This window comes from Musca vetustissima, unplaced genomic scaffold, assembly GCF_032173495.1.
Source record: "Musca vetustissima isolate MV318-11 ecotype Yass unplaced genomic scaffold, APGP_CSIRO_Mvet_v1 utg4643, whole genome shotgun sequence".
Lineage (NCBI taxonomy): Eukaryota > Metazoa > Arthropoda > Insecta > Diptera > Muscidae > Musca > Musca vetustissima.
The window spans coordinates 115,731-142,488 of NW_026879744.1; the positions used below are offsets into that span (position 1 = coordinate 115,731).

Genomic DNA, 26,758 nt, shown 5'->3' on the forward strand with positions numbered 1-26,758 from the left:
TAGAACCAAAAACAAAATAATTTAAAACAAAACAAAAATTTTAAATTACGCACATTTATTTTGAAAAAATCAAAAACAAAAAATCGAAAATGCAAAAATACACAGTTCTCAAGGATAACACAGCTGCTTGCTGCACAGCAGAAGTAGCAACAGCTGAAGTACCTCTAATCAATGGCCATGATTCTCAACTGGGCGAAGAAGTAACAGCCACCGATTGTGCAGACTATGCTGCAACAAATAAAAGTATTCACCACTTAGACAAAGAGACTACACCAGCACCACTACCACCTCCAACCACCTTATACGATGAACACTACACGAACAAAGCAAATATTGCCAAATTACAATGGTGGAATACACCAACACCACGTCTAATATTGGACACATTTGGTGGTCCCGTACAAAATGGTATTAATTCTTCGAATACATCTAATAATGTTGTAGAGGATGTGGAGGAGGATCCCCATAAATCCTTTGAAATGCAAAATGGTATTACAACTCCACAGCAAACACCACGTTCACAATATGGCAGCAGTGTCGGTGGTGGTACACCATTATCGAAAAGTGCCAGCAGTTCCAGACATCGTCTAAATCATCATCAACACCACCATCATTCGGCCGGGGGTCATCATTCGCATCATCATTCTTCCAGCAGTGTTGACAATATGTCACCACGCATAGGTTTAACCAATCAATTCAGTATTGAAGAGGAACCCGATCCCAATAAACAGGATTCACAATTGTTATTGAATGGTAAGTGCATTTTAAAGAATTAATGCGATAATATAATGGACTATATAGGAAAACTTCGTACTTAGGGACATTCAATTTTATAAACAAAAAACCATCTTTACGAAGAAAAATCCAAAAGGTTTATAATAGGCGTGGATTGTTTTTTGATATTTTTCGGAGACCTACCTTAGGCGTGAATTTTTATACCCTTCACCACACTGTGTCTTTGTGCATATGTTTGCAACAGGCAAAAGGAAACGAGATAGACACATGGTTCCTTTTGAGAATATGCATAGAATCATTTTCTGAGTAGATTTATGCATGTCCGTCCGTCCATGTATTTTTGTGAACAAAGTACAGGTCGCATTTATGATTCGATTTGGATGAAATTTGGCATAGGTCACTTATTTGGCCCAAGGACGAACCCTATTGCAATTGGGAAAAATCGGTCCAGATTTAGATATAGCTCCCATATATATTTTCGTCCTATTAAATGTAAATGGTGCACCAAAGTCCCTATATATCTTTCGATTTGCACGAAATTTGGCACAACGTAATGAATTAGGCCTAGAATGATGTGTGTTAAGTTTCCTGAAAATCAGTTCAGATTTAGATATAATGTAAATGGTGCACCAAAGTCCCTTAATATGTTTCGATTTGCACGAAATTTGACACAGCGTAATGAATTAGGCCTAGAATGATGTGTGTTAAGATTCCTGAAATCGGTTCAGATATAGATATAGCTCCCATATATACTTTCCTCCGATTTAATGTAAATGGTGCACCAAAGTCCTATATATCTTTCGATTTCCACGAAATTTGGCACAGCGTAATGAATTAGGCCTAGAATGATGTATGTTAAGTTTCCTGAAAATCGGTTCAGATTTAGATATAGCTCCCATATATATTTTCCTCCGATTTAAGGTATATCTTTCGGTGTGCACGAAATTTAGCACAGCGTAATGAATTAGGTCTAGAATTATGTGTGTTAAGTTTACTGAAATCGGTTCAGATTTAGATATAGCTACTATATCTGACCAAATGAAAAATTTAGTATCGGTTGCAGAATGGCATGTTTATGGATCCAATTTAATTTTACTGGTCCTTTAAAAATGCGACGTCCGCTCGAATTCATCTGTCGAATATACCCAAAGTGGTGAGGGGTATCATATAGTCGGCCCCGTCCGACTTTCCTTCTTTCCTTACTGGTTTTAAAAATATTTTTGAAAGACTTGCAATTGGCGTGGATTTTATAGAAATATATATACGCGTAGATTAAAAAAAATTGGTGAACAAACCATTGTCGTAGATTAAAAAAGTGGGAGACCTATCATATACGTGGATTTGTAAAGGGTCAATGAAAAGTGTGGATTTTTCAAAAATATTTTTAAAGAGTCCATAAAAGTTATGCAATTTTTTAAATATTTTTTTTAAGTCCATAAAAATCATGGATTTTTTACTTATAATGTGTTTCATGCTTTCCCTTCTTAGTCCATTAAATCCATTGAATTAGATAGCTGTCAAAAGACCATATTTATTCTGTCACTTATATTTTCAAAACGACGATACGATAAGATGTCAAAACAATCATAATTTATTATTTGAATGCATTTCAATTCTAATAACCCATTACCGATATCATTGGTGATTTATTTATTTTTTTCTTTACAAATCAATGTTTGTTAAATATATTTTTGTATGCACACACAAACACACACAGAAAATTACACTTGTAATTGCCGCTTAAGGTCAGTCATTTGAATGTAAGAATGTCTGTCTGTTTAATATGGCTATTCGTTTTTGTTGTTGTCATGTTGATTTGTAAATGAAACAGAAAATAAATTGCTATGATCGCTGAGGCCGGCCGACGATATGATGTGGTGGTGCTTAATGGAGGAGACATATTTCTTGAGATTTTTTTCACTGCCGCACCCCCTAACCTAGTACTCTACCCCCACCCTCTGTTGTTATGATGTAAACTAATTGCACGTGTGTCCATGCATTTCAATATTTGTGTTTCAATATCATATTCACAACGCATTAGTCTCGTAGCATAAGGGCTTTATTTGTTTTGCTGTTACTAGGTTTGAAAAATTAGCAATCATGTGTTGTTGGTTGTTGTTGTCGTTTTTTATTCAATTAACATAAATTGATCGTTTGATTTTTTTCAAACATGAAATTGAGCATGAATATCGATTACTACAATACATATATTTTCAATTCACCATAACTATGTGAAATTCAATTTTTTATTAAGAATGGAATTTTATTATCATCATCCCGCATTGTCGTTATGTGCGTACACAAATCTATTTTAATTGTGTGTTAACTGAAATAAAAGTCGGTGTTAATGTATTATGTCAATAATAATAAAAAAAGTGTATGGAGCCAATAGTTCCATTATTTAGCATTTTCCATTTGATGTTCACTTTTAATGGCGCTAATTAATTTAAAATGGGTTATAATTGCCTTTTTTAATATAAAATCGCATAAAATATAAAAAAAGAATGCATTAATTGGCGGTTGCTTCATTGAATAGCAGTGTTGCTTTATTCTCTAAAAAAAACCAAAGCATACTTTCAGGCGTTTTGGAGAAAAAGGCAACAAGCAGTGGCTTTCAAACTATTAAAACATAATTACGTGGAGAACAAAAGGCGTGCGAGGACTTTTTTAAAATATTTTTAAAGGAAATTAAAAAAAAAAATAGAATTTTTGAAAAATATGTTTTAAAGGGACTTTAAAAGGCGTTTTTTTTTTGTAAAAATATTTGTGTGGAAACAAGCGTGGATTTTTTTAAAATATTTTAAAGGCCTACAGACCTACAAAAATTCCTGGATTTTTTAAATGAAAATCATTTTGTGAGGTCCTATAAAAGGCATGGATTTTTTAAAAATATTTTTTGAAGATCCTATTAAAAAATATGTTTAAAGGAAATTAAAAAAATAGAATTTTTGAAAAATATGTTTTAAAGGGACTTAAAAAGGCGTTTTTTTTTTTGTAAAAATATTTGTGTGAGAATATAAGAGGCGTGGATTTTTTTTTAATATTTTAAAGGCTTACAGACCTACAAAAATTCATTGATTTTTTAAATGAAAATCATTTTGTGAGGTTCTATAAAAGGCATGGATTTTTTAAAAATATTTTTTGAAGATCCTATTAAAAAATCGGTATACTCTTATGTTATTATTCCCAGGTTGTGTATGATTTATATTAACTAAAAAACTCATGGTTCATGGTAACGATTTTACGATATGGATTATATGTCAACTAATTCACAAATTGTTTTAGTATTTTATCGATCGACCTACAAAAATTCCTGGATTTTTAAATGAAAATCATTTTGTGAGGTCCTATAAAAGGCATGGATTTTTTAAAAATATATTTTTTGAAGATCCTATTAAAAAATCGGTATACTCTTATGCTATTATTCCCAGGTTGCGTATGATTTATATTAACTAAAATACGCACTCTCTCCACTCATGGTTCATGGTAACGTATGATCTACATTATCTACGATATGGATTATATGTCAACTAATTCACAAATTGTTTTAGTATTTTATCGATCGACCTACAAAAATTCCTGGATTTTTTAAATGAAAATCATTTTGTGAGGTTCTATAAAAGGCATGGATTTTTTTAAAAATATTTTTTGAAGATCCTATTAAAAAATCGGTATACTCTTATGCTATTATTCCCAGGTTGCGTATGATTTATATTAACTAAAATACGCACTCTCTCCACTCATGGTTCATGGTAACGTATGATCTACATTATCTACGATATCGATTATATGTCAACTAATTCACAAATTGTTTTAGTATTTTATCGATTGATTTTTTATCTATGAAAATTATGTTTACGTACACGTGCTCGTCACCAACTATATACATAACATTCTGATATTTTACAGATTGTGCGTAATCTTTTAAAAAAGGAATGGTCTCGAAACAAATCTATTTGTGAATTGCCTAACATCAAGATAAGAATTTATAATTATTATCTTAAAACCACAAGAAAATTAGAGATTTACAAAGAGATATTGATTATGTTGCTCTTTTATGTTTTTTATGTTAAAGATTATACCAGAGAGAGAGAGGGAAAGTTATATCGTGTACATATTATAACCATAATTATTACACTATATTCTCTCCCGTAACATGATGAGAAGTAGAAAAACTATCACGATTATTTCAAGCAAGATTTATTTCGATATAAAAATTTGCTCCGATCCTATATGCCAATTGTATAAAGCAGTGTTGAATAGAACTAAATTGAGAGTAAGTGTGTGAGAGCCTGACTGAAAGATAATCATCAAAAAAATCTGACGAAAAGAGAAAATGGGTTTAGTAATCTCCGGTATCGCACTATTTTTTGCATTAGTCGTATAAAGTCATTTATAAATCTATCTCCTTATTTTTTGTTAAGATTTTAAATGTTTTTGTTATAAATTGCCCAACACAGACCGCTGCATTAACCACCTGACTGTGTTTCAACATCATCGTCATCATACAATCATGTACGTTAGTGGTCTAACCGAAACTAATATTTCTATTCCAGTGGTAACTTTTTTAAATTGAGTAACATTTTTTTAATAGTTTACACTTAAAGAAAACAATTTAAACATTTAACAAATGTTTTATAGAAAATATACTTATAACAAATAATAAAAAATGAAGATTAGTTGTAAAGGTCCGCTTTTACTTAAAAACTTTACTTGATACATGCCGCATTTATGATCCGATTTGGATGAAATTTGGCACAAGTCATTTATTTGGCCCAAGGACGAACCCTATTGAAATATATATTTTCGTCCGATTTAAGGTAAATGGGACAACAAAGTCCCTATATATCTTTCGATTTGCACGAAATTTGGCACAGAGTACTGAATTAGGTCCAGAATGACGTGTGTTAAGTTTCGAGAAAATCGGCTCAGATTTAAATATAGCTCCCATATATATTTTCGTACTATAGGGACTGGGGGCACCAAAGTCCCTATATATCTTTCGATTTGCACGAAATTTGGCATACAGTACTGAATTTGATTCAGAATGACGTGTGTTAATTTTCGAGAAGATCGAATCATATTTAGATATAGCTCCCATATATAGTTTTCTCCGATTTTATGTAAATGGGGCACCAAAGTCCCTATATATCTTTCGATTTCCACAAAATTTGGCATAGCGTACTGACTTCAGTCTAGAATGATATGTGTAAAATTTCTTGAAAATCGGTTCAGATCTAGATATAAGCTCCCATATATATTTTCTTCAGATTTTAAATAAATAGTACACCAAAAATTCAAAGTTAGGCTGATTGACACAGATGTAGATGTAGTGCATATTTTAGTTCATCCAATTCCATATTAATGGCCCTTCTTTTAGGATGCATCTTTTTAATATACCCATAGTGGTGAATGGTATCATATAGTCGGTCCCGTCAGACTTTACTACTTTTCTCACTGGTTTCTATATGAATTATTTTTTTCTTTAACTCATAATTATCTCTGAGTGTTATTATGGAGTATGCCAGTGTTATTCCTAACTTCTTGGTTTCCTATATACATTTTTCTTCTTCTTATTTTGCTTGGCATCGTGTGGCCAATCTTTGGCAATTTTGATTAATTATCTTACACATTTATTGCTATTATTAATGTTTTTGTTATTATTTTTATTGTTGTTGTTAAATAAATAATGATAAACGAATAAAAACAAAACAAAAAAAAATTACTTAAGCAGCTAACCAAACCAACCAGCCCGCAGCTGCAGTAGCAATAACAACGCAAGAAACCTCTCAAAGAGAGTTAACAAATCCATACACACAATCGTGGTCGACGCTTTAACTGCTGGCGTCGACGTTATCAACGTCGACCCAGTCAAATGAACCACAAATACTTCCAATCTACGATCGTTCTGTGACAATGTGTGTTGTTGTACACTCTGATAATTGCTGTTTTTTTCTTGTCTTAATATTATTATTTTTTCGCTTTGTCTTTGGCGCTCTCTGCTCCGATTGCACACACTCTCCATCGATTCAATCGATTTTCATTAAAAACAAAACGAAACGCGTTGAACAGCAACGTCTTGGCGACAACGTTGACGTTAACGGTCAACAACGACTGCGCAAAATTCGTTGTTGTTTTTTTGCTGTCAAAGTGGCAAACTGCCGATCAACAACCATATTTTTTTTTTGTTTGCTTTTGTCGGTTTTTGCTACTCTGACGTTTCTCCAGATCGTCAATCACATTCAGTCTCCTTTGATCCGTTCGTCGTTCGTGTTCATTATGCTTAGAATAAGGCGGTCGTTTAAATAACCGCTGTTCGGTGACTGTTTGTTCGTTCGTTTGTTTGTCTGTTAGCTGCTGCTGTTGTCAGTCAGTAGTGTCATAGAAAAAGTCAATGCGGTAGTGTGCTGTTGTTTTCATTTTGTTGTTGTTATTGTTACTATTATTACCGTTGTTGTTGTTGGTCATCTGCAGACACAGCTCTTCTTTTCCGTTGTCTTTTTTTGTTCAACGTCTTCTCCAACGAATGATGCTGCCGTCTAATGAAACAATTAAAAGTAATAAAAAAATAAGTGGAAGTTTAACCAAAAAATGCCGATAAAACAAAAGAATCAATAAAAATGAAACAAGAAAAAGAAAATTAAATGATGAATCTTTAAAAGAATAAAACGAAAAGAAATTGACAGTAATCGATATTTAAGAATTGATCAAGAAAACAGAAAAACAAATGAAATGAAATGTGAACAAACCCGAACAAACCGGTGTCATTGCAAAAGAAATTCAAATGTGTTTTTGTTGTTGTCGTCGTTGTTGTTGTTTTGAAAATGAAAACGCACTTGTTGATTGGTTCGCTGGTGTACCAAATATGTTGGTGTATTTATTCAGTGATAAAAATTGCGAATTTAACCCATTTTGTTGTTGTTTTTGTCTCGTTAAGAGGGGAAGAACTCCTCATCACTGTGAACGTATGAGTAAAGTTTACACTGCAAACAACTTCTTTTTTGAAGTGGTTTTAATGTGAAAGGAAAACTTCATTGTGTGAATCCCCATAGAAAGGAGGGCATTTTAATAATCACGCATTCGGAAGACATGAGTCATCAGGGGTTTTTTTCTTATTTAAACGATAATAATAACCCATTCATAAATACTATATATTCGGGGATTCGTTATGTACCTTTAGAAGGAAAAGAAAATCTCAGAGATTAAGAAGCTTGGCATTCGTTCTAAAGCAAAAAAAAAAAAGTAGCCAAAGGCAATAATTTGGGCCTAAGATGATAAAAATTGAAAAATCAAGGCGATTATTGTCCACGTATTTCAGACTTTTGAAGGTCTATTACTAACCTTATAAGAAATCCGAAGGTCTTCTGTAAATGTAATTTCCAACAGAATTCATACAATTATCTCCTATTATCCAGATAACGCCACAAAAGGGTCTGCAAGTAACCAGAAATAAATTCTGATGGTATTCTATTAACCAGAGACAATTTCTGAAAGTTCTATATTGAGAACAGAAAGGTCCTCCCGTAAAGCGCATCCATTAATCATTGAATGGTCTTCAACTGCCCAGTGATGGCTTCATGCAGTCCAATAATCATAGAAGTTCTCTTTATTAACCAGAGAAGACCTCTGATGATATTCCACTAAGCAAAAAAGTTTATATTTTTTTCTATTAATCTAAAGATTTTCGATTGTTCATAGCAAACGTTTTCATAGAAGACTACTGAATGTCCATAGACATTTAGCCATAGCCATAGAAGGGCACTGCAGGCCTCCTCAATTAGCCATAGAGGACCTCTGGAGGCCTTTTTTGCCATATAAGACCTCCAAAGAACCTCGATTATCCATAGAAGGAATCCGGAAGCCTTCTTTTGCTTATAGAAGACCTCTGAAGGCCTTGAATTAGCTATATAATACCTTTGGAGACCTTCGTTTGGGCATAGAAGACATATAAAACATCTGGAGGCTTTGTTTTGGACCTAGAAGACATTCTTCAATTAGCCATAAAAGACTTTTGAATACCTCAATAAGCCATAAAAGTCCTATGGAAGCCATTGTTTGAAGACCCACGATGTGTCATTGGAAGGCTCTGAAAGCCTACTTTTGGACATAGAAGACCTCTGAAGACCCTGTTTTAGCCATAGAAGACCTCTGAAGACACTCAGAAAAAATTAAAATACCTGTTTTTCTGTAATACCCTAATAAATTCTGATAGCCCCATTAGAAACTATAAAAAAATGCAGGTGCAAAAAAACACAGCAGCGACAAAAAAATTGTGCACTTTGGCTGACTGGCGTTTGGTTTACGACATCAATTGACATGTTTTGTTGCCATTGTCTGCCTGTCTAAACGACACTGCTGACTGACTAATGTGGCTGCGATCGGTCGATCGGTCTCTAAGCCACTTTTGTGTTACAAATGCATTTAATTTTGTTGTCGTCGTTTTTTTTATATACAGATTTGTTTGTTGTGGAGAAAAAACAACAACAAATCGAATGCAATAGAAATGAAAACAAGTTTTTTCAAATTTATTTTGAAATGTGTGTTTTTAGTTTAAATAAAAAAACAAACAAACGAATGGATTAGAATGTCTACAAATGATTATTAAATAATTTTGAAAATAAAAAAATGTTAAACAAGATGTTTTTCTTTTCTAAAAAAAAAAAAATAATTAAAATAACATAGAAAGTTAAAATGTCGTATTGAAATTTAATTAATTAAAATTATAATTTTTATGAATTTTTAAATGTTTAGTGTCTAGACATTACATTACATTTGCATTTATTAGGTATTTTAGTCAATATAAAAAATAGCACAATTATTTAGGTTACAAAAATATTCTGAGGATTAAAGGAGGGTAGTAATTATTACAAATAAAAAATCACACAAATTATTCTAGACAAGCTGCTTGGCATGATTTTGAACGAAAATTTTTTTTAATTCACGCTTATTTTTTTAAATCATGAAAACGAGTGAATATTTCAAAAAATATATGATCCCAGCTCCCCTGTCCGATCAATAAAAAAAAGTTATTTTATATCACTAATGTTCAAAATAGTACGATAGCAGTGGTGATTACTAAACCCGTTTTCTATTTTTTTCTCTCTTAGTTAGTCACTTTTGATGATTATCTCTCTCAGTTACGCTCTCCCATACTTACTCTCAATTTAGTTCTGTTCAACTCTGTTTTATAACCATAATTAAATTCACATGGAAAAAACGAAAGACCTGGTTGTTGACCGAGAGAGTCGAGCAATCAGCGATGACGAGCCAAGAGGTTGTTACCAGCAGTTCGAATTTTATACCCCAGAATTGAAAAGAAAAATGTCAGCTTGTTTGTTGTTATCGATAAAGTTAAATTTGCTATAACGTCTTATCAATTGACAGTAATTCCAATCAGAATTTGCCTTTTTTTTTTGCTTTTTTTGTTGTTATCACTACATAAACGTGTATGTCGATCAAATAAAAATAAACGTAGTAGTTGGTATGACATATATAAGTATATATAACCTGAGATATTGAATATTTTTATTCTTGGGTGATTATTTGAGATAATATTATTAAAGGTTTGTCTTAATCACAAAAAAATACACACAATTCAGCAAAAAAATTCTCAACGAGACCGCAACGTGCCGAATATGTAAGACGAGCGTGCGGTATTATGTTGTGTGTGTGTGTTTAGGGGGTATAAAAAAATAAAATTATTCAAATTTCAAACAAGTGAGGGGGAAAAAATTAACAAATTACGGAAATGCGATATGATGGACAACAGCATTGAATATTAATAATTAATCCTTTCGGAACCGATTAAATATCAACTGAATTTAAATGTTCTCAGAATCATTTTCGAAGAATAGTTTAAATTTATAATTTATATACGCTTGGAAATATTTCGAAAATCAATCAATGCTTGGTAAAATTTAGCAAAAACATTAATAACCCACCATTGGGAATATTTTGGAAAAACAAAATACAAATCTATGCATGGACATATTTAAAAAAAAACCTTATTTTTGATCACATTTTGAAATATTTAGATTTTTTTTCAAAATCTACGATCTACGATAAATATTTTGAAAAAACGAAGTATTTTGAAATACTGAAATACTTTGAAAAAATTAAATATTTTGAAAAAAAATTAAATCCGGGCTTGGAAATATTTAAAAAAATCCACGTATGGAAATATTTTAAAAAATATTATTTTTTTCAAAATATTTTTAATTAAAACATTTTGAAAAACAAAAATCAAATATTAAAAAAAATATAAATTCGGGCTTGGAAATATTTTAAAAAATTTCTAAAAAAAAAATTGGAAAATTTTGGGGAAAAATATTTTTTAAAAAATACATACTTAGTAATATTTGGAAAAAATTTTAATCCATGTTTGGAAAAATATCAAAAAAATATTTTTCTTAATATACTTTTTTAAATATTTTGAATAAATTTCTATTTCCAAAATTTGAAATTTGTATTTCGAAAAAAAAAATTATGGCAGTCATTGATAATATTTCGACCATTTCACCATTTCCTTATCCAATTGAATCTTTGATAAATTTTATATTAGCGAAAATTATATTATTTTATGGAGTTACATATTGCATGGGCTATTAAAAATCTAAATAAACCCAATCATATAAACATTTTAATGAAAAAAATTCCATTCACCCAATAAAATAACGGCATGAGGTCGTGCCAAAAATAATCTTGTTTTAAAACATAATTTTATAATAGAGACACAATTTTTCTTACGCTATTTATGAATGATAATAAAGGCAAAGAACTGATTAGAGAAATAAATATTGCCCTGACAATATTCAGATTTATTTTATAATTCTTTTTTTTTCAAAATCACAAAATAAAGAAATTGTTTTATCACAGAAATTAGGTTGACAATAAAACACACATGCACAACAGTTGAATTAAACAAAAATGACCGATATACCATTGTTATCGATAAATATCATGGCAGATGACAGCGATAACATTGTGTTGGTGTGTTATTACAATAATAATAATACATAATAAAAACAATTACGGCTTATCACACACAGTACCACGAGCAAACGAATTACACTCTTATTTTTTGTTCACTCTTTCTCTCTGTCTCGCACTCACTTCATTTCAACTGGTTTGTTATCACAAATATGAGTGTCTGCTTAGAGAGAGAGAGGGAGGTGTTATAGCTTTTCACTCACATGTTATTATCATTCATTTGATATTCGTAATTTTTGTTGTTGTTTTTTAAACGTCATTTGGCACTTGATAGAAAACATCATAACAGCAAAAAAAAAGGGAAAAATAAAACGAAAAAAAAAAAACAATAAACCCTCATAATATAGATTTAGATTAGAGAAGAAAAAATCTTATCAGAATTCTCAGTGAATGGGCATTAGCAACAAATACAAAAACAATAATTAGCACGAGGGTACTTTATAACATAAAAATAAACAAATTAGACTCGAAGAAGAAAGGCATCAATAAATGAGTATTTTCAAATATGTATTTTGAGAAGAGATTAACTTTGGAAGATTTCTATTTTTTTTTACTACGTTTTTTAGTTATTTGCAATGTTATGATAAAAATATCCAAATTAAATAACTAAATTTAAATGCATTTCTTAAAATCACTTAGCACATTTTTCATTTATATGAATGAAGTTTATCTAAAGAGATAACCAATGTGAATGCGAATATATATATATTTTTTTTTAAATCCAACGAAAAACAGTTCAATAAACTCCACACACAAAAACCCATTATTGTGACTCACAAACAGTAGCCAACCAACCACAAGTGGATCCAATTTCAAACTCTAATTTACATATAACCCTGACTTTCAAACATATGAAAATAAATACATTTTGTTTAGCTATTACGAATAATTTAGCAAAAAAAAAAAAATATTTTTAATTTGCAAATGAAAAAAAAATTATAAAACACAATTTTTTAAATAAAAAAATTAAAAATAATATCTTTCCCATATAACATTTTTCATTTAATTAAATTTTCCTTGCAATTAAAATTGTCATAATATTTATTAATTATTCAAAATTGGACTTAAGCCATAATTACAAATAACGGCAACTGAGTAATAAGATATCAATGCATATACATGTGCAAGTCATCTGAAATAAGTTGCCGTAGCAAGCAAGTCATTTTAATATAATGAAGTAAATTACAAAAACAACTAATAATAATTTACATTCCAATTAAACACAAATACAAATATGTATTTAACACCTTTATAAATAGTTTAAATTTTTTGTTGTTAAATCTCTCAGATTAGATTCGTTCTGATTGGATGTAATTAAATATGGATACTAAATTTAAGCATGGTTGTAGTATTAAAAATCCAAATCTAAAAAAATCCAAGCCTAAGGGTGGATGTTAAAAAAAAATAAAAAAATCCAGGCCTGTGGTTAGATTTTAAAAAGTATGTTTAAGAATCCACACCAATGGGTAGATGTTAAAAAAATATTTTCAAAAAATCCAGGCTTTTGGGATGGATGTTGCGATTATTAACCACTTATCACCACATTTAACCCAAAAGTTCTCATGTGATTTCCCCCCTTAAAACATAATTTTTGTCTTTGGCAAAATTTTAAAATAAACTTTGTATTCAAAACATTGATAATTACAATTCGCGTGCGTTCTCATTAATAAAACAACAGCAACAACAACAATTATAAGTAAAAGAAAAAAAAAACACAAACAAATTGTGCCTTATTAATAATAAAAGGCAATAAATTAAATAAAAAAAATACAAACTAATAATAATGAAATATTTCCTCCCCACCACCATTAGAATTCAATTTCAAGGCAATGGGGTATGCGTGTAATTATTAACAATAATTAAAACGCAATAATAACAATTTACATTACAAACAAATTAAAAAAAAGAGAAATTAACAAAAAGTAAAACAAATAATTGAAAACAATATAAATATAAACACAATTTAATTAATTTAAATTAATCCAACACCATTCAACGACAAATCGTTACGCTTTGCGTTTCCCCTTTCCCCACCAACTCGAAGTTACTTTAATGTCTCTAGAAGAAAATTATTTGAGAATTTCATCGGCCGCACATTTTGCTGCATTTCCGCAGACCAATGAACGATAGAGAAGTAACAACTGTAACAGGTAAATTTCCAAAGTTTTATGAAAACATAAAATATTTTTAAAAAATCAACGCTATACATTATTTTGAAAAAAATATTTAAAAAAATCAAATATGTACATTTATAGATCACTGTAAAACCCTTTGAGTCTGTATAAGGTCTTTATGAATCCTCTCTGAACAACTGGAGACAATTTTAACCATTTTTTTAATGTTTCTCAATATCATAAAATTTAAAATTCTTCTACGTAATCTACCAAAAAAAGTGACGTATATTTCTTGTCTAACTTCCTTGCAGGCAGATGAGTCTGACGTTGTTATTATTCAGCGTTGCTGTTATTGTGTGGGTGGATGGGAAGTGGGTTTTGTCTCAACAATTTTTTTTTTAATTTTTTTGGTTTAGTATGTAAATTGTGTTCTGCGGTGTGACAGTAGCGCTTAAGGCATGCAAAATACGTAGTCACACACACATACTCACACACAGTCATACGTGTTGTACATGCAATGCATTCAAAATTATGTGGTATGACGAGGTGAGGGTGACGTTTAAGAGGTTGTTTTTTAAATGTCATATTTCAGGGTACCTACACCTACTTACATACAAATATAGTGTGAAAAGATGCAGGTCAAGTAACTATTTTTTTAATAATAGTGTTTATATACCCTCGGTAAAGTTCGAAGGGAGCAACAAATGTTATTTGCTAAGCAATTAAAATTAATATTAAAAGAAAATTATCACTTAAATGGGACCCGGGAAGTCATAATATTATATTAAACAAGGTTGATATAAGTGTTTTGACAAATATTAAAAAAAACTATGCATACAATATTTTAAAGAAAGAAAATATATCTTGAAAATTTAAAATAAAAATATTACTTCTTGACAAGCTCACGCCTGTGCTCTTAAAAAGTATTGTTTAGAAGAATTTCTGGTCTACCAACTTCTGGTCTTCTAAAGGAAGACTTTCTGGTCTTTTAAAGGAACGCTTTCTGATCTTCTAAAGGAAAACCTTCTGATCTTCTAAAGAAATACCTTGTGGTGTTTCAAAAGAAGACTTTCTGATCTTCTAAAGGGAGACCTTCTGGTCTTCTAAAGGAAGTCCTTCTGTTCTTCTGATATTGTTTGGAAGGTCTTCTAGTCTTTTAAAAGAAGACCTTCTTGTCTTTTAAAAGAAGACCTTTTGATCTTCTAAAGGAAGACCTTCTGATCTTCTAAAGGAAGACCTTCGGGTCTTCTAATGGAAGTCCTTCTGATCTTCATCTGATATTGTTTAGAAGGTCTTCTGGTCTTCTATAGGATGACCTTCTTGTCTTCTAAAGGAATACTTTTTGGTCTTCTAAGGGAAGATCTTCTGATATTCTAAAGAAAGACCTTCTGGTCTTTTAAAAGAAGAACTTCTGATCTTCTAAAGGAAGTCCTTCTGATCTTCTTCTGATATTGTTTGAAAGGTCTTCTGGTCTTCTATAGCATGACCTTCTTGTCTTCTAAAGGAAGACCTTCTTGTCTTCTAAAGGAAGACCTTCTGATTTTCTAAAGGAAGACCTTCTAATCTTCTAAAGGAAGACCTTCTGATCTTCTAAATTAAAACATTCTGATATTCTAAAAAAAGAACATCTGATTTTCTAAAGATCTTCTTAGAGAACCAATTGAAAAAACAAACTATAGACTAGAAAGACTTTTTGTTGAAGACCAGACTAGGTCTTCGAATGGTCTTCTAATAGAGGACCAAAAGATATTCTAAAAGATGACCAAATATATTCTAGAAGAAGTCTTCTATTCGAATAACTTGGGTTCTCTATTGAAGACACTTTGGTCCTCTATTAAAAGTTTTTAAGGTCCGTTCGTAAGTACCCATTAGCAATTTCTCAAAAATATATCACATTTACTTGTCTTAGTAATAGCTTTAAAGATACGATGACGACGATAATGATTCGTTGTAATTTTCTACATATGTACGTATTTACGTACATTGTGATAACCAACTTACTTACATAGGTTAATATGTACTTAGATACGTCGTTGTATGTGCAACAGAATACACATTATTTGTAATCTCTAACAATCACTGGCGTGTAATAAAAATTGCCAGGCACGATATCAGTTAATCGACATCAATTTGAGGTTTTCGGTTTATGGCCTTGAACTAAAACGAGTTAACTGGGACACCAAACGGCAAAAATAGGGGGGTTGTAAATCTTGATGATAACCTAATTTGGAAAAAAGAACGATTAGGAAAATGCAGAAAAAAACGAATGAAATTTATTTATTTACCTCCATTGATCCTGATCTTTGTTTACCTTACGTCTCCACTGTAGTATAATACTCCATTTTTATTCAGTATTGAGGTTAACATCACTCCAGTTTTTTTTATCGATTTTGTTTCTGTAATATTGCATAAAAAAATTGAAATTGTCTGCAACAAAAAATTAAATAAAAGCAAAGCCATTAACACGTTTTAAGCACTCGGGGTATTGACAGATAATAAAATAAATATGTGTGTATATACAGGTGGTTTAAAGACAAACACACACACTTCTCACGAAATGTACGAAAAGAACCCTCAAATGGGATTTACCTTTTTCCAAGATATCTACAGAACAAAGTTAACAATAATACATTTTTCGAAAAAAAAGATAAAGATAAACAATAAAATATTTTAATTAAATAATTACTTTAATTTATTTAAGAAGATGTTTTCATTATCCAAAGCCATTAAGATTTGGCAATAAAAAAGAAAACAATTCAAGTCACGAATTGTTAAAAAATATCTTAAATAACAAATTTATTTTTCAACTTCGCAAACATATTTTTTTCTTAATTTTAATTAATTTTTAATATTTCCTCTTTTGTTTTTTGCAGATCAAAAACCATGCACTGGTTTACTAAATCCCAACGAAGAAGATGAAATGAAAATAACCGGCTATCGCCGGTCACCAATGCGTACCGCATTATGTTGGCTATGCATTTGCCTGACCGGCGGTTTGTTGCGTTTGATATTGCATTGGTGGCGTCATTGGTATCTAATGGCCACCCATGAAATCTGCAGTTTGGAAGAAGCCGACAAAGTTCTGGTACAAGAAGATTACAAGGGTAACCATAAAATCTACTATGTCAAGGAGATACAAAATTTAGATATTAATACATTGAGGTGAGTAGTACAATAATGAAATCTGAAAATAAAAATAAATTGAAAGTAATACCTTCTTTACAGACAAGAACAATTGAAAGCAGCCAAGCAGCAAAAATCGTCATCATCTCCTGCAAGAAATGCCACGACGACGACCACTGCGGAAATCAATAAAGAAAATTTAGCCAATGGTTGTAATAATGTTGAAAGTGGTGGTGCGGGCGGCGGTCTTGGTGTTTTCGATGGTGCCGATTTGGAAGAACGGAATTTCCATTTGTCTATGCATTTTGCAACGGGTCAATTCAAGTGTAAGTTTGGCGGGAATAGAATTTTCACAAAACTGAAAATATGGAATGTATGGAAGACCAAAAGGTCTTCTTAAGATATTGGTTATGGAAAATCAGGAGTATGTTTTTTAAAGGTTAGGAAGATCTTATTATAAAGAAAAATTTTGGGAAGACCCGAAGGTTTTTAAATGGAAAAACAGAAGCTCTTCGAATGGAAGACCTGAAAGACTTCAAACAGAGGACCAAAAGCTCTTCTAAATGTCTTCGAATGGAAGATCAGAAAGTCTTCAAATAGAGTACCAAAAACTCACCTAATAGAGAAAAAAACATATTTTTATAGAGAACCAGAAGGTCTTCGAATGGATTTAAAGAAAGTCCTCTTTTGAAAGACTAAATGTTATTCGAATGGAAGACCAGAAAGTCTTCCAATAGAGGACCAAAAACTCATCTAATAGAGAACAAAAAGGTATTTTTTACAGAACCAGAAGGTTTTCGAATGAAAGACAAGAAAGTTCTGTTTTGAAAGAATAGAAGGTTTACGAATGGAAAAGCAGAAGGTCTTCTAAAAGAGGACCCTGAAATACTTCTAATAGAAGGCCAAAGTGTCTTCTAATAGATAGCCCAAGTTATTCGAATGGAAGACTTCTTCTAGAATATATTTGGTCATCTTTTAGAAGATCTTTTGGTCCTCTATTAGAAGACCATTCGAAGATCTGGTCTGGTCTTCAATGAAAAGTCTTTCTAGTCTATAGTTTTTCTTGTTGGTTCAATGGTGTTCTCTAAGAAGATCAGAAGGTATTTCTTTAGAAAATCAGAAGTTCTTCCTTTAGAAGATCAGAAGATCTTCCTTTAGAAGATCAGAAAGTCTTCTTTTAGAAGATCAGAAGATATTCCTTTAGAAGGGCAGAAGGCCTTCTTTAAGAAAAGCAGAAGGTTTTAATTTAGAAGATCAGAAGGTCTTCTTTTAGAAGACCAAAAGGTCTTTCGTTTAGAAGATCTTCTTTTAGAAAATGAGAAGGTCTTCCTTTAGAAGATCAGATGGCCTCCCTTAAGAAAAACATAAAGTTTTCCTTTAGAAGACCAGAAGGTCTTCCTATAACAGACCAGAAGACCTAAACAATATCAGAAGGTCTTTCTCTAGAAGACCAGAAAGTGTTCCTTTAGAAGATCAGTAGGACTTTCTTTAGAAAAGCAGAAGGTTTTCCTTTAGAAGATCAGAAGGCCTTCTTTTTAAAGAATACTTTAGAAGACAAGGAAGTTGGGAGACCAGAAATCCTTCTAAAAAATATCAGAAAGTCTTCTAATATAGGACCAGATGACCTTCGAAGGAGGAGGTTTTCTGAAAGGGAAGCCAAAAGATCTTCTACTTCAAGATCAGAAAATTTATTATTATAAGTCCGGATGGTCTTCAATAGAAAGTCCAGAAGATCTACCAAAAGTTATTCTAATGGAGGACAATAAGTCTACTAAAAGAGGGTCTTCCTATAGAGGACGACAAGGAATTCGAAAGTAAAACCAGAAGGTCTTTTAGTAGGAAATCATATGGCCTTCTAGTGGAAGATCAGAAAGTCTTCAAATTTAAGACCAGAATGTCTTTTAGAGAAAGACCTGAAGGCCTTCTAATGGAAGACTATAAGGTTTTCTCAGAGAGGACCAAAAAATCTTCCAATAAGCCTTCTAATAGAGGACCAGATGGTCTTCAGTTGGAAGAACAGTCCAGGTCTTCATGTGGTAAGCATAGAAGGCCAAAAGGTTTTCCTTTTTAACAGCAACAGGTATTTGTATAGAAGACAAAAATGCCTTCTTATAAAAGATAAACACTTTTTTATATAGAGGACCAAATGGTCTTCGAATGGAAGACCAGAAGGTCTTCATATAAAGGATAAACACTTTTTTATACAGAGGAACAAATGGTCTTCGAATGGAAGACCAGGTCTTCTTGAACTTATAAACAATCAGGAGAACATATATGAGAACGGGGGGTATTCTTATTAAAGACAATTTTTTTGGTTTATAGAAGTTGTGAAGACCTATTTAATACCAGAAATATTTATAATTAAATACCGGAAATATGTCTTATTATAGAATACCAGAAGACAATAAGCCTTCATGTGCAAGACCAGAAGGCTTTTTTATTAAACACCAGGGAGGTCTCCTTGGGGTGGAACAATAGGTCTACCATTAAGTCTTCTAATGTCTTCTAATGTAACCTAACCTTCCTTTCACTTATTTCTCTTTCTTTTGTTATAAAATGTTTCTTCTTCTTCAGATTGTACAAGTGCCCGTATATTCGTCTGCAAACAGTTGCGCTACGCATGGAATTCTCAAACACAAACATTCGATAAATTGCAAGGGCTGGATGTCGATGTGTCCAATGCGTATTTCCATCAACAGCACGGCTTGAGCCAACAGGAGAGAGTGGCCAGACGTCTAGTCTATGGGCCAAATGAAATAACAGTTCCTTATAAAGATGTGAAAACATTGTTGTTCTTAGAAGTACTTAATCCATTTTATGTATTCCAAATATTTTCGGTGGTATTGTGGTTCACATACGATTACTATTATTATGCCTGTGTTATTGTGCTGATGTCGGTGTTCGGCATAACGATGTCTATAATTCAAACGAAAAAGGTAGAATTTTCAAAGAATTTGTTTGTCTTCTTGGTGAATATTAAAGTGATTACTTTCCTTGCAGAATCAAGATGCCCTCCGTGAGACGGTGCAGAATACAGGTACTGCCTTAATTGTGGGTGAACGCGGTGAGGTCCATGAGCTGCCGACACAGCGTTTGGTGCCGGGTGATATTATTGAAATACCCTCCAGTGGTTGTACAATGCAATGCGATGCGGTCCTGTTGTCGGGCAATTGTATCCTTGATGAGGCCATGTTAACTGGTATGAAGAATGAATGAATGCATTTTGGCAGTGGAATCTTACCCCCACTTACTCCTCCTCCTCCCTCCCCTCTTAGGTGAAAGTGTACCGGTTACCAAGACGCCACTGCCATCGAAACGTGATGTTGTCTTCGATAAGAAGGAACATGCACGCCACACCCTCTTCTGTGGCACCAAAGTCATCCAGACCCGTTATATTGGCTCGGAAAAGGTGCTAGCCATTGTCATAAATACCGGCAATATTACGGCCAAGGGTGGTCTAATACGTTCCATATTGTATCCGCCACCAGTTGATTATAAATTTGAGCAGGACTCTTATAAATTTATTGAGTTTTTGGGTTTAATTGCCTTAATCGGATTCATCTATACGCTAGTCAGTAAGGTAGGTATTCGCTGGCACCACATTTATGATTTGATTTTTGTTTGGATATAATTGAATTTTTTGTTATTGGTTGTTTGCTTTTTTTTACAGATAATGAGAAACATTGAAGCCACCAAAATCGCTGTTGAATCATTGGATTTAATAACGGTTGTTGTGCCTCCCGCCTTACCAGCTGCCATGACAGTGGGCCGTTTTTATGCCCAAAAACGTTTGGAACGCAATAATATTTATTGTATATCGCCAAGATCGATTAATGTTGCCGGCAGCATCGATTGTTGTTGTTTTGATAAGGTAAGCGAAGAACCAATACTTATGGATAACCAGAAGTATTTTCTTCTGTTTTTCTTCTCATAGAAAACAGAAGGTTATCCTATAGAAGACTAGAAGAAAATTATTATTGATATTCATGCTTATGGAAGACATAAGGTCTCATAGAGGTCCTGAATGTATTTTTTATTGAAGTCCTGAAAATATTGGGTCTTCTTATAGAGGAAGAGAAGGTATTCCAAAGTAAAACCAGAAGGTCTTCTAATGGGAAACCATATGGTCTTCTAGTGGAAGATCAGAAAGTCTTCAAGTTTTAAGACCAGAATGTCTTTGAGAGAAAGACCAGAAGGCATTCTAATGGAAGACCAGAAGGTGTTCTAATAGAAATATATGTCGTATGCTTATGGAAAACATAAGATCCCATAGAAAACCTGAAGGTATTTTTGCAGTAGTCCTGAAATTATTTTTTATAATATACTGAAGGTCTTATTATAATATTCCTGAAGGTATTTTTGTAGTAGTCCTGAATGTTTTCTTTTAAAAATACCTGAAGGTCTTCTTTTAAAAGTCCTGAAGGTTTTCATTTAAAAGTCCTGAAAGTGTTCTAGTGGACGATCAGAAAGTCTTCAAATTTAAAACAAGAATTTCTTTTAGAGAAAGACCAGAGGATTTTCCAATAGATGATCAAAAAAATCCTCCAATAGAGAGCCAAAAAGCCTTCTAATAGATGATCAGATGGTCTTCAAATGGAAGAACAGGCCTGGCCTTCGAGTGGAAGGCCTTTAAGAGCAGAAAGTGTGTTTTTAAGAGAACAAAAGGTCTTTCTATAGAAGACAAAAAGGTGTTCTTATAAAGGACAAACACTTTTTATGTAGAGTAAACGAATGGACTTCGAGTGGAAGAAGTAAAAGACCAGAAGGTCCTCGAAGTCTTCCAAAAGGTCTTCTTGTAGAAGGTCCAAAAGTCGTATTTTTGTAGTAGTATTCTTTTAAAGGTTTTCTTTTATATCTTCTCAGATCTCAGGATTTCTATAAAACGGCCTTCGGTACCTTCAGAAGTCCAAAAGGTATTTTTATAGAATCCTGAAGGTCTTGGTCTTCTTTTAAAAGTCCTGAAGATCTCCTTACAGAAGTCCAGAATATCCGATAGTCTTCTGAAAGGTAAAAAAGGGATCTTCTAATAGACCAACCAAAAGATCCTCTTACAGATAGACAAAAGGTCTTCTTATGGAAGACCAGGACGTCTTCTTATAGAAGGTCAAATAGTATTTTTATAGGAGTCCTTAAGGTCTTCTTTTGAAATTCAGAAGGACTTCCTTTAGAATTCCTGAAAGTCCTTTAAAGGACAAAGTAGTCTTATGGAAGACTAAAACATCTTTTATAAAAGTCCTGAGGGTCTCCTTATAGAAGTCCAGTCTTTTAATGAAGAACCGAAGGTCTTCTCCAAGGCAAAAAAGAGATCTTCTTCTATGAACGAATATAAAGTCTTCTTGTAGAAAAATCCAAAGAGTATTATTATAGGAGTCCTTGAGGTCTTCTTTTGAAATCCGGAAGGACTTCCTTTAGAATTCCTGAAAGTCCTCTTAAAGAAGTTCTAAATGGCCATGAAGTCTTATGGAAGACTAAAACATCTCTTATAGAAGTCCTGAAGATCTCCTTATAGAAGTCCAGAATATCTTCTTATTGTCTTTTATTGGAGAGCCGAAGGTGTTTTTTCAAAGGTAAAAAAGATTAACAAAGACAACCAAAAGTTCCTCTTACAGATAGCCAAAAAGGTCTTCTTATGGACGAACAGAACGCCTTTTTGTAGAAAAATCCAAAGAGTATTTTTATAGGAGTCCTGAAGAGGTCTTCTTTTTGGAAATCCAGAAACACTTCCTTTAGAATTCCGTTCTAGTCTTCTTATGAAAGACCAGAACGTCTTCTTATAGAAAGTCCAAAGAGTATTTTTTATAGAAGTCCTGAAGGTCTTCCCTTTAGAAATCCAAAAGGACTTCCTTTAGAATTCCTGAAAGTCCTCTTATAGAAGTCCTAAATGTTCTCTTATAAAAAAAGTCCTGAAGGTCTTTTTTTATAAAAGACCAGAAGGTCATTTTATAAAATGACGGAAGACTTCTTAGACCAATATGTTTCCACCTAGAAGACATCTTACACAAGTCCAATGATATGTATTCTCATGATATGATATGTATTCTATCAAAAAAAAAGTACATCAGAAGTTACTCTAAAAAAATGGTCCTCTCTTATATCTTGTGTCCTAAAGTTCTCTTATAAAAAAATTGTTTTTTTAATGAAGGTCATTTTTAAAATGAAAATCTACATGTTTTAGAAGACATCTTACACAAGTCCAATGATATGGGTATTTCTTATTCAAAAATTGTTTTTTTAAAAGATCAGAAGTTACTCTAAAAAAATGCCGTATCCTCTCCTAGAGGACCAGATAGTTATCTTGTGGGAAGACTAATGGGTTCTCTTATAGAAGGCCAATAAGTCGTGGTATCGAAATCCAATTGACCTTCACTTGGAAAAAGTCCGTTAAGGCCATGCATAGAAGAGGACTAATATTCTATTCAAGTTAGAGGATCAATATTTTACTCAAGTTACTATAGCTTCTGAAAAACGTCTTAAATTGGAATAAAAGAAAAACATTTCGAACCTATTCTTCTGACCCCAAATAACTTTTCATTTAATATTTAATTTATTTTTTGTCTCTTCGTTTTCAGACGGGTACCCTTACCGAAGACGGTCTCGATATGTGGGGCGTTGTACCAAAATCGGCTACAAATCAATTCCAAATTCCCATTAAACAAATTGAACGTTTACCATACGATAACTTCCTCTTCGGCATGGTCACCTGCCATTCGATCACCATTATGAACAACAAAATGATGGGTGATCCATTGGATTTGAAAATGTTCGAATCGACCGGTTGGATATTGGAAGATGCTCAGGGGGTACCGGATAATCAAAAATATGGTCTGCTACATCCGACAGTGGTTAGGCCACCAAAGGCCACCACTCCACCCGCCACACCGCCAATGGAAACAAAAAGGGTCGAACGCCAATCTTCGGTCGATGATTTACTATCCGATGTGGGTTTGTTGAATGGTGAGGCCGTCAACGATCATGGTATTGTTCGGGAATTTCCATTCACCTCCAATCTGCAACGTATGTCGGTCATTACGCGACGTCTTAGTGAGAAGCATTTTAATGTCTATTGCAAGGGATCGCCGGAGATGTTGCAACAGTTGTGTTTGCCCGAAAGTCTGCCGGATAATTTCTCCCAACAGCTGTCGGTGTATGCCAAACAAGGTTATCGTGTCATAGCCTTGGCCTATAAGTCTCTCAGTACCAAAGTTAATTATACCAAAGTACAACGTTTGCCTCGTGAAAGTGTCGAAAGTGATTTGGAATTTTTGGGCTTTGTGGTGTTGGAAAATCGTTTGAAACCCGATACCACCGAGGTCATTGAAGCCCTGACCAAAGCCAATATTCGTTCGATAATGATAACGGGTGATAACATCTTGACAGCGTTGAGTGTGGCCCGTGATTGTGGTATTGTTAGTTCCAATCAACCGGTGGTCACGGTGAATGTACGTCACAAAGCCGATGCCGAGGGGGGAGAACACCATCATCATCACCACCAGCATCATCATCATAGTTCACATCAACACAACGAGACGGATCACAGTAATTATGAGCTTTATTATACCCTGGATTTGGGCAGTGCCTCCTGTGCCGCCTCTACCTCAATGACAAATGGTAAAACCAATGGCACCCTTCTTGCCTCATCCAATACCAACGAATCGCTGTACGACACGAACTACCACCGTTTAAATGGTGATGTTGCATCACTGTCAAGTGCCGCCTCCATTACCATGCCCAACAGTAAAAGTTGTGGTAGTGTTGAAACTGTAGATACCTGGACACATAATGATACGGAACTTGGCTTAAACTCGCCCATGGATGTGGCAGAACCACCAGCAACCTCATTGCTCGACAAAAATTGGCGTGACAATTATCGTTTTGCCATGGTCGGTAAGACATGGCAAATTGTCAAAGACCACTTCCCCGATCTGCTGCCCAATTTCCTGACCCGAGGTGTTATCTATGCTCGCATGTCACCAGAACAGAAACAGGCCCTTGTTGTGGAACTGCAAAACCTGGACTATTGTGTGGCCATGTGTGGTGATGGTGCCAACGATTGTGGTGCCTTAAAGGTTGCCCATACCGGCATTTCTCTCAGCGAAACTGAATCTTCAATTGCCTCGCCATTTACCTCGCGTAATCCCACCATTGCTGCCGTACCGAATGTCATCAAGGAGGGTCGTGCCGCCTTGGTCACCTCCTTCGGTATCTTCAAATACATGGCTGCCTATTCGATGGTACAATTTGTATCGGTCATGATTCTCTATTCCATCGATTCGAATTTAACGGATAAACAGTATTTATATATAGATTTGGGTTTAATATCGATATTTGCATTTTTCTTTGGCAAAACGGAATCGTTCAATGGACCATTGGTGAAGCAGGTGCCGTTATCGTCGCTAATATCGCTGACGCCGTTGGCATCGATTGTTTTGCATTTGTTGGTGGTTATTGCATTCCAAGTAGCAGGTGAGTTGTGACAAAAAATATTTTAATTTGTTTAATTATGTTATTGTGTTGCAAAACAACAATTGTCAATATTGACTCCAGATCGAGGGTAGGTCAACCCATTTTTGCAAAAAATATCCATACCAAAAATGATCGATATTGACTCAAGTTTCGAGGTAGGTGCACGTTTTTCAATTTCGTTTATCATTGGTTGTCAAATCCCGCTTCCGCTGGAATATGTCCCCACCATTCGATCCCCATTATGAACAACAAAATTATGGATGGTCCCTTGGATTTGAAAATGTTTTCAACCGTATTTTGGGTTCCCCAACCCCCTTGTATTCGATATTTTAGAGGTTTTGGGGCACGTTTTTCAAACGAATTAAAAATAATTTTTTAATTTGTTCTATCGTTGGTTGTCAAATCCCGCTCCTCAACGGTTTTAGGTTTATCTGGAATGTGTCCCCTTCATTGAAGGGGAGGGTGTAAAAGGTTTGGCCCAAAGCCGTTCATATTTTATTATAATTCTTCAAATTTATATTCAAAATTGTATTCATATTTTCTCTCTCTCTCTCTTTGCAGGCTGGTTCCATGTTCATCAACAGGAATGGTTCGAACCATTCGTCTACAGCAGTGACGAACATTTAGGCTGTTGGGAAAACTACACCATGTTCGCCATATCCAGTTTCCAGTATATCATTTTAGCTTTTGTATTCTCTAAAGGTGCTCCATATCGTCGACCCATCTGGTCGAATATACCCTTCTGTTTGACCCTCATTGCTAATATCTGTATTGTTATCTACCTCATTCTGTATCCACCGGCATGGTTGGCGGAATTCTTCCAACTGATATTACCGCCTGAAATGAATTTCCGTTATTGGATGTTAATCTATGGTGTGGCAGCATTTGTGGCCCATGTATTGATCGAAACTGTGATTGTGGAACTGTTGTTGTTTAAGAATTTCCAAGCGAAACGTGATCGTGATGTGAAGACATCAAAACGACGTTATATGCAAATTGAATACGATATGAAATTCTATAAGAATTGGCCACAAATAAGCGAAGTTGTGGAGTCGATGCCATTGGAAAAGAAACGAAGTAACATCAATCCGGCCTACTTTGAAATAAGTGCCGAACAGAATTTCGATACGCCGGTGTCGGATGAAAATAATCCACTGAATAGTTTCTTTGATGTGGAGACGCCAACAACGCCACAAGGTGGTGAACAGCCACAATTTATAATGGCGGTTCCAGCAGCAGCACCACCACCACATGCAGCCTCCTTCTCAAGTACTGTTAACCCAGACAATGGTGCGAAACAAGCAACAGCGGCGGCAAATGTTGCAAATAATTAG

At 33.5% G+C, this 26,758-nt stretch overlaps 1 protein-coding gene across 1 annotated transcript; it reads left to right on the top strand.

Annotated features, from left to right (window-relative positions):
* Window positions 1-650: 650 nt before the first annotated feature.
* LOC133324862 (polyamine-transporting ATPase 13A3) lies at window positions 651-26,758 on the top strand. Its single transcript, XM_061533692.1, has 9 exons — window positions 651-753; window positions 16,712-17,002; window positions 17,081-17,287; window positions 19,536-19,897; window positions 19,962-20,160; window positions 20,237-20,541; window positions 20,632-20,832; window positions 23,531-25,424; window positions 25,986-26,758. Exons 1-9 carry the CDS (start codon window positions 666-668, stop codon window positions 26,756-26,758), a joined length of 4,320 nt encoding a protein of 1,439 aa, XP_061389676.1. The 5' UTR covers window positions 651-665.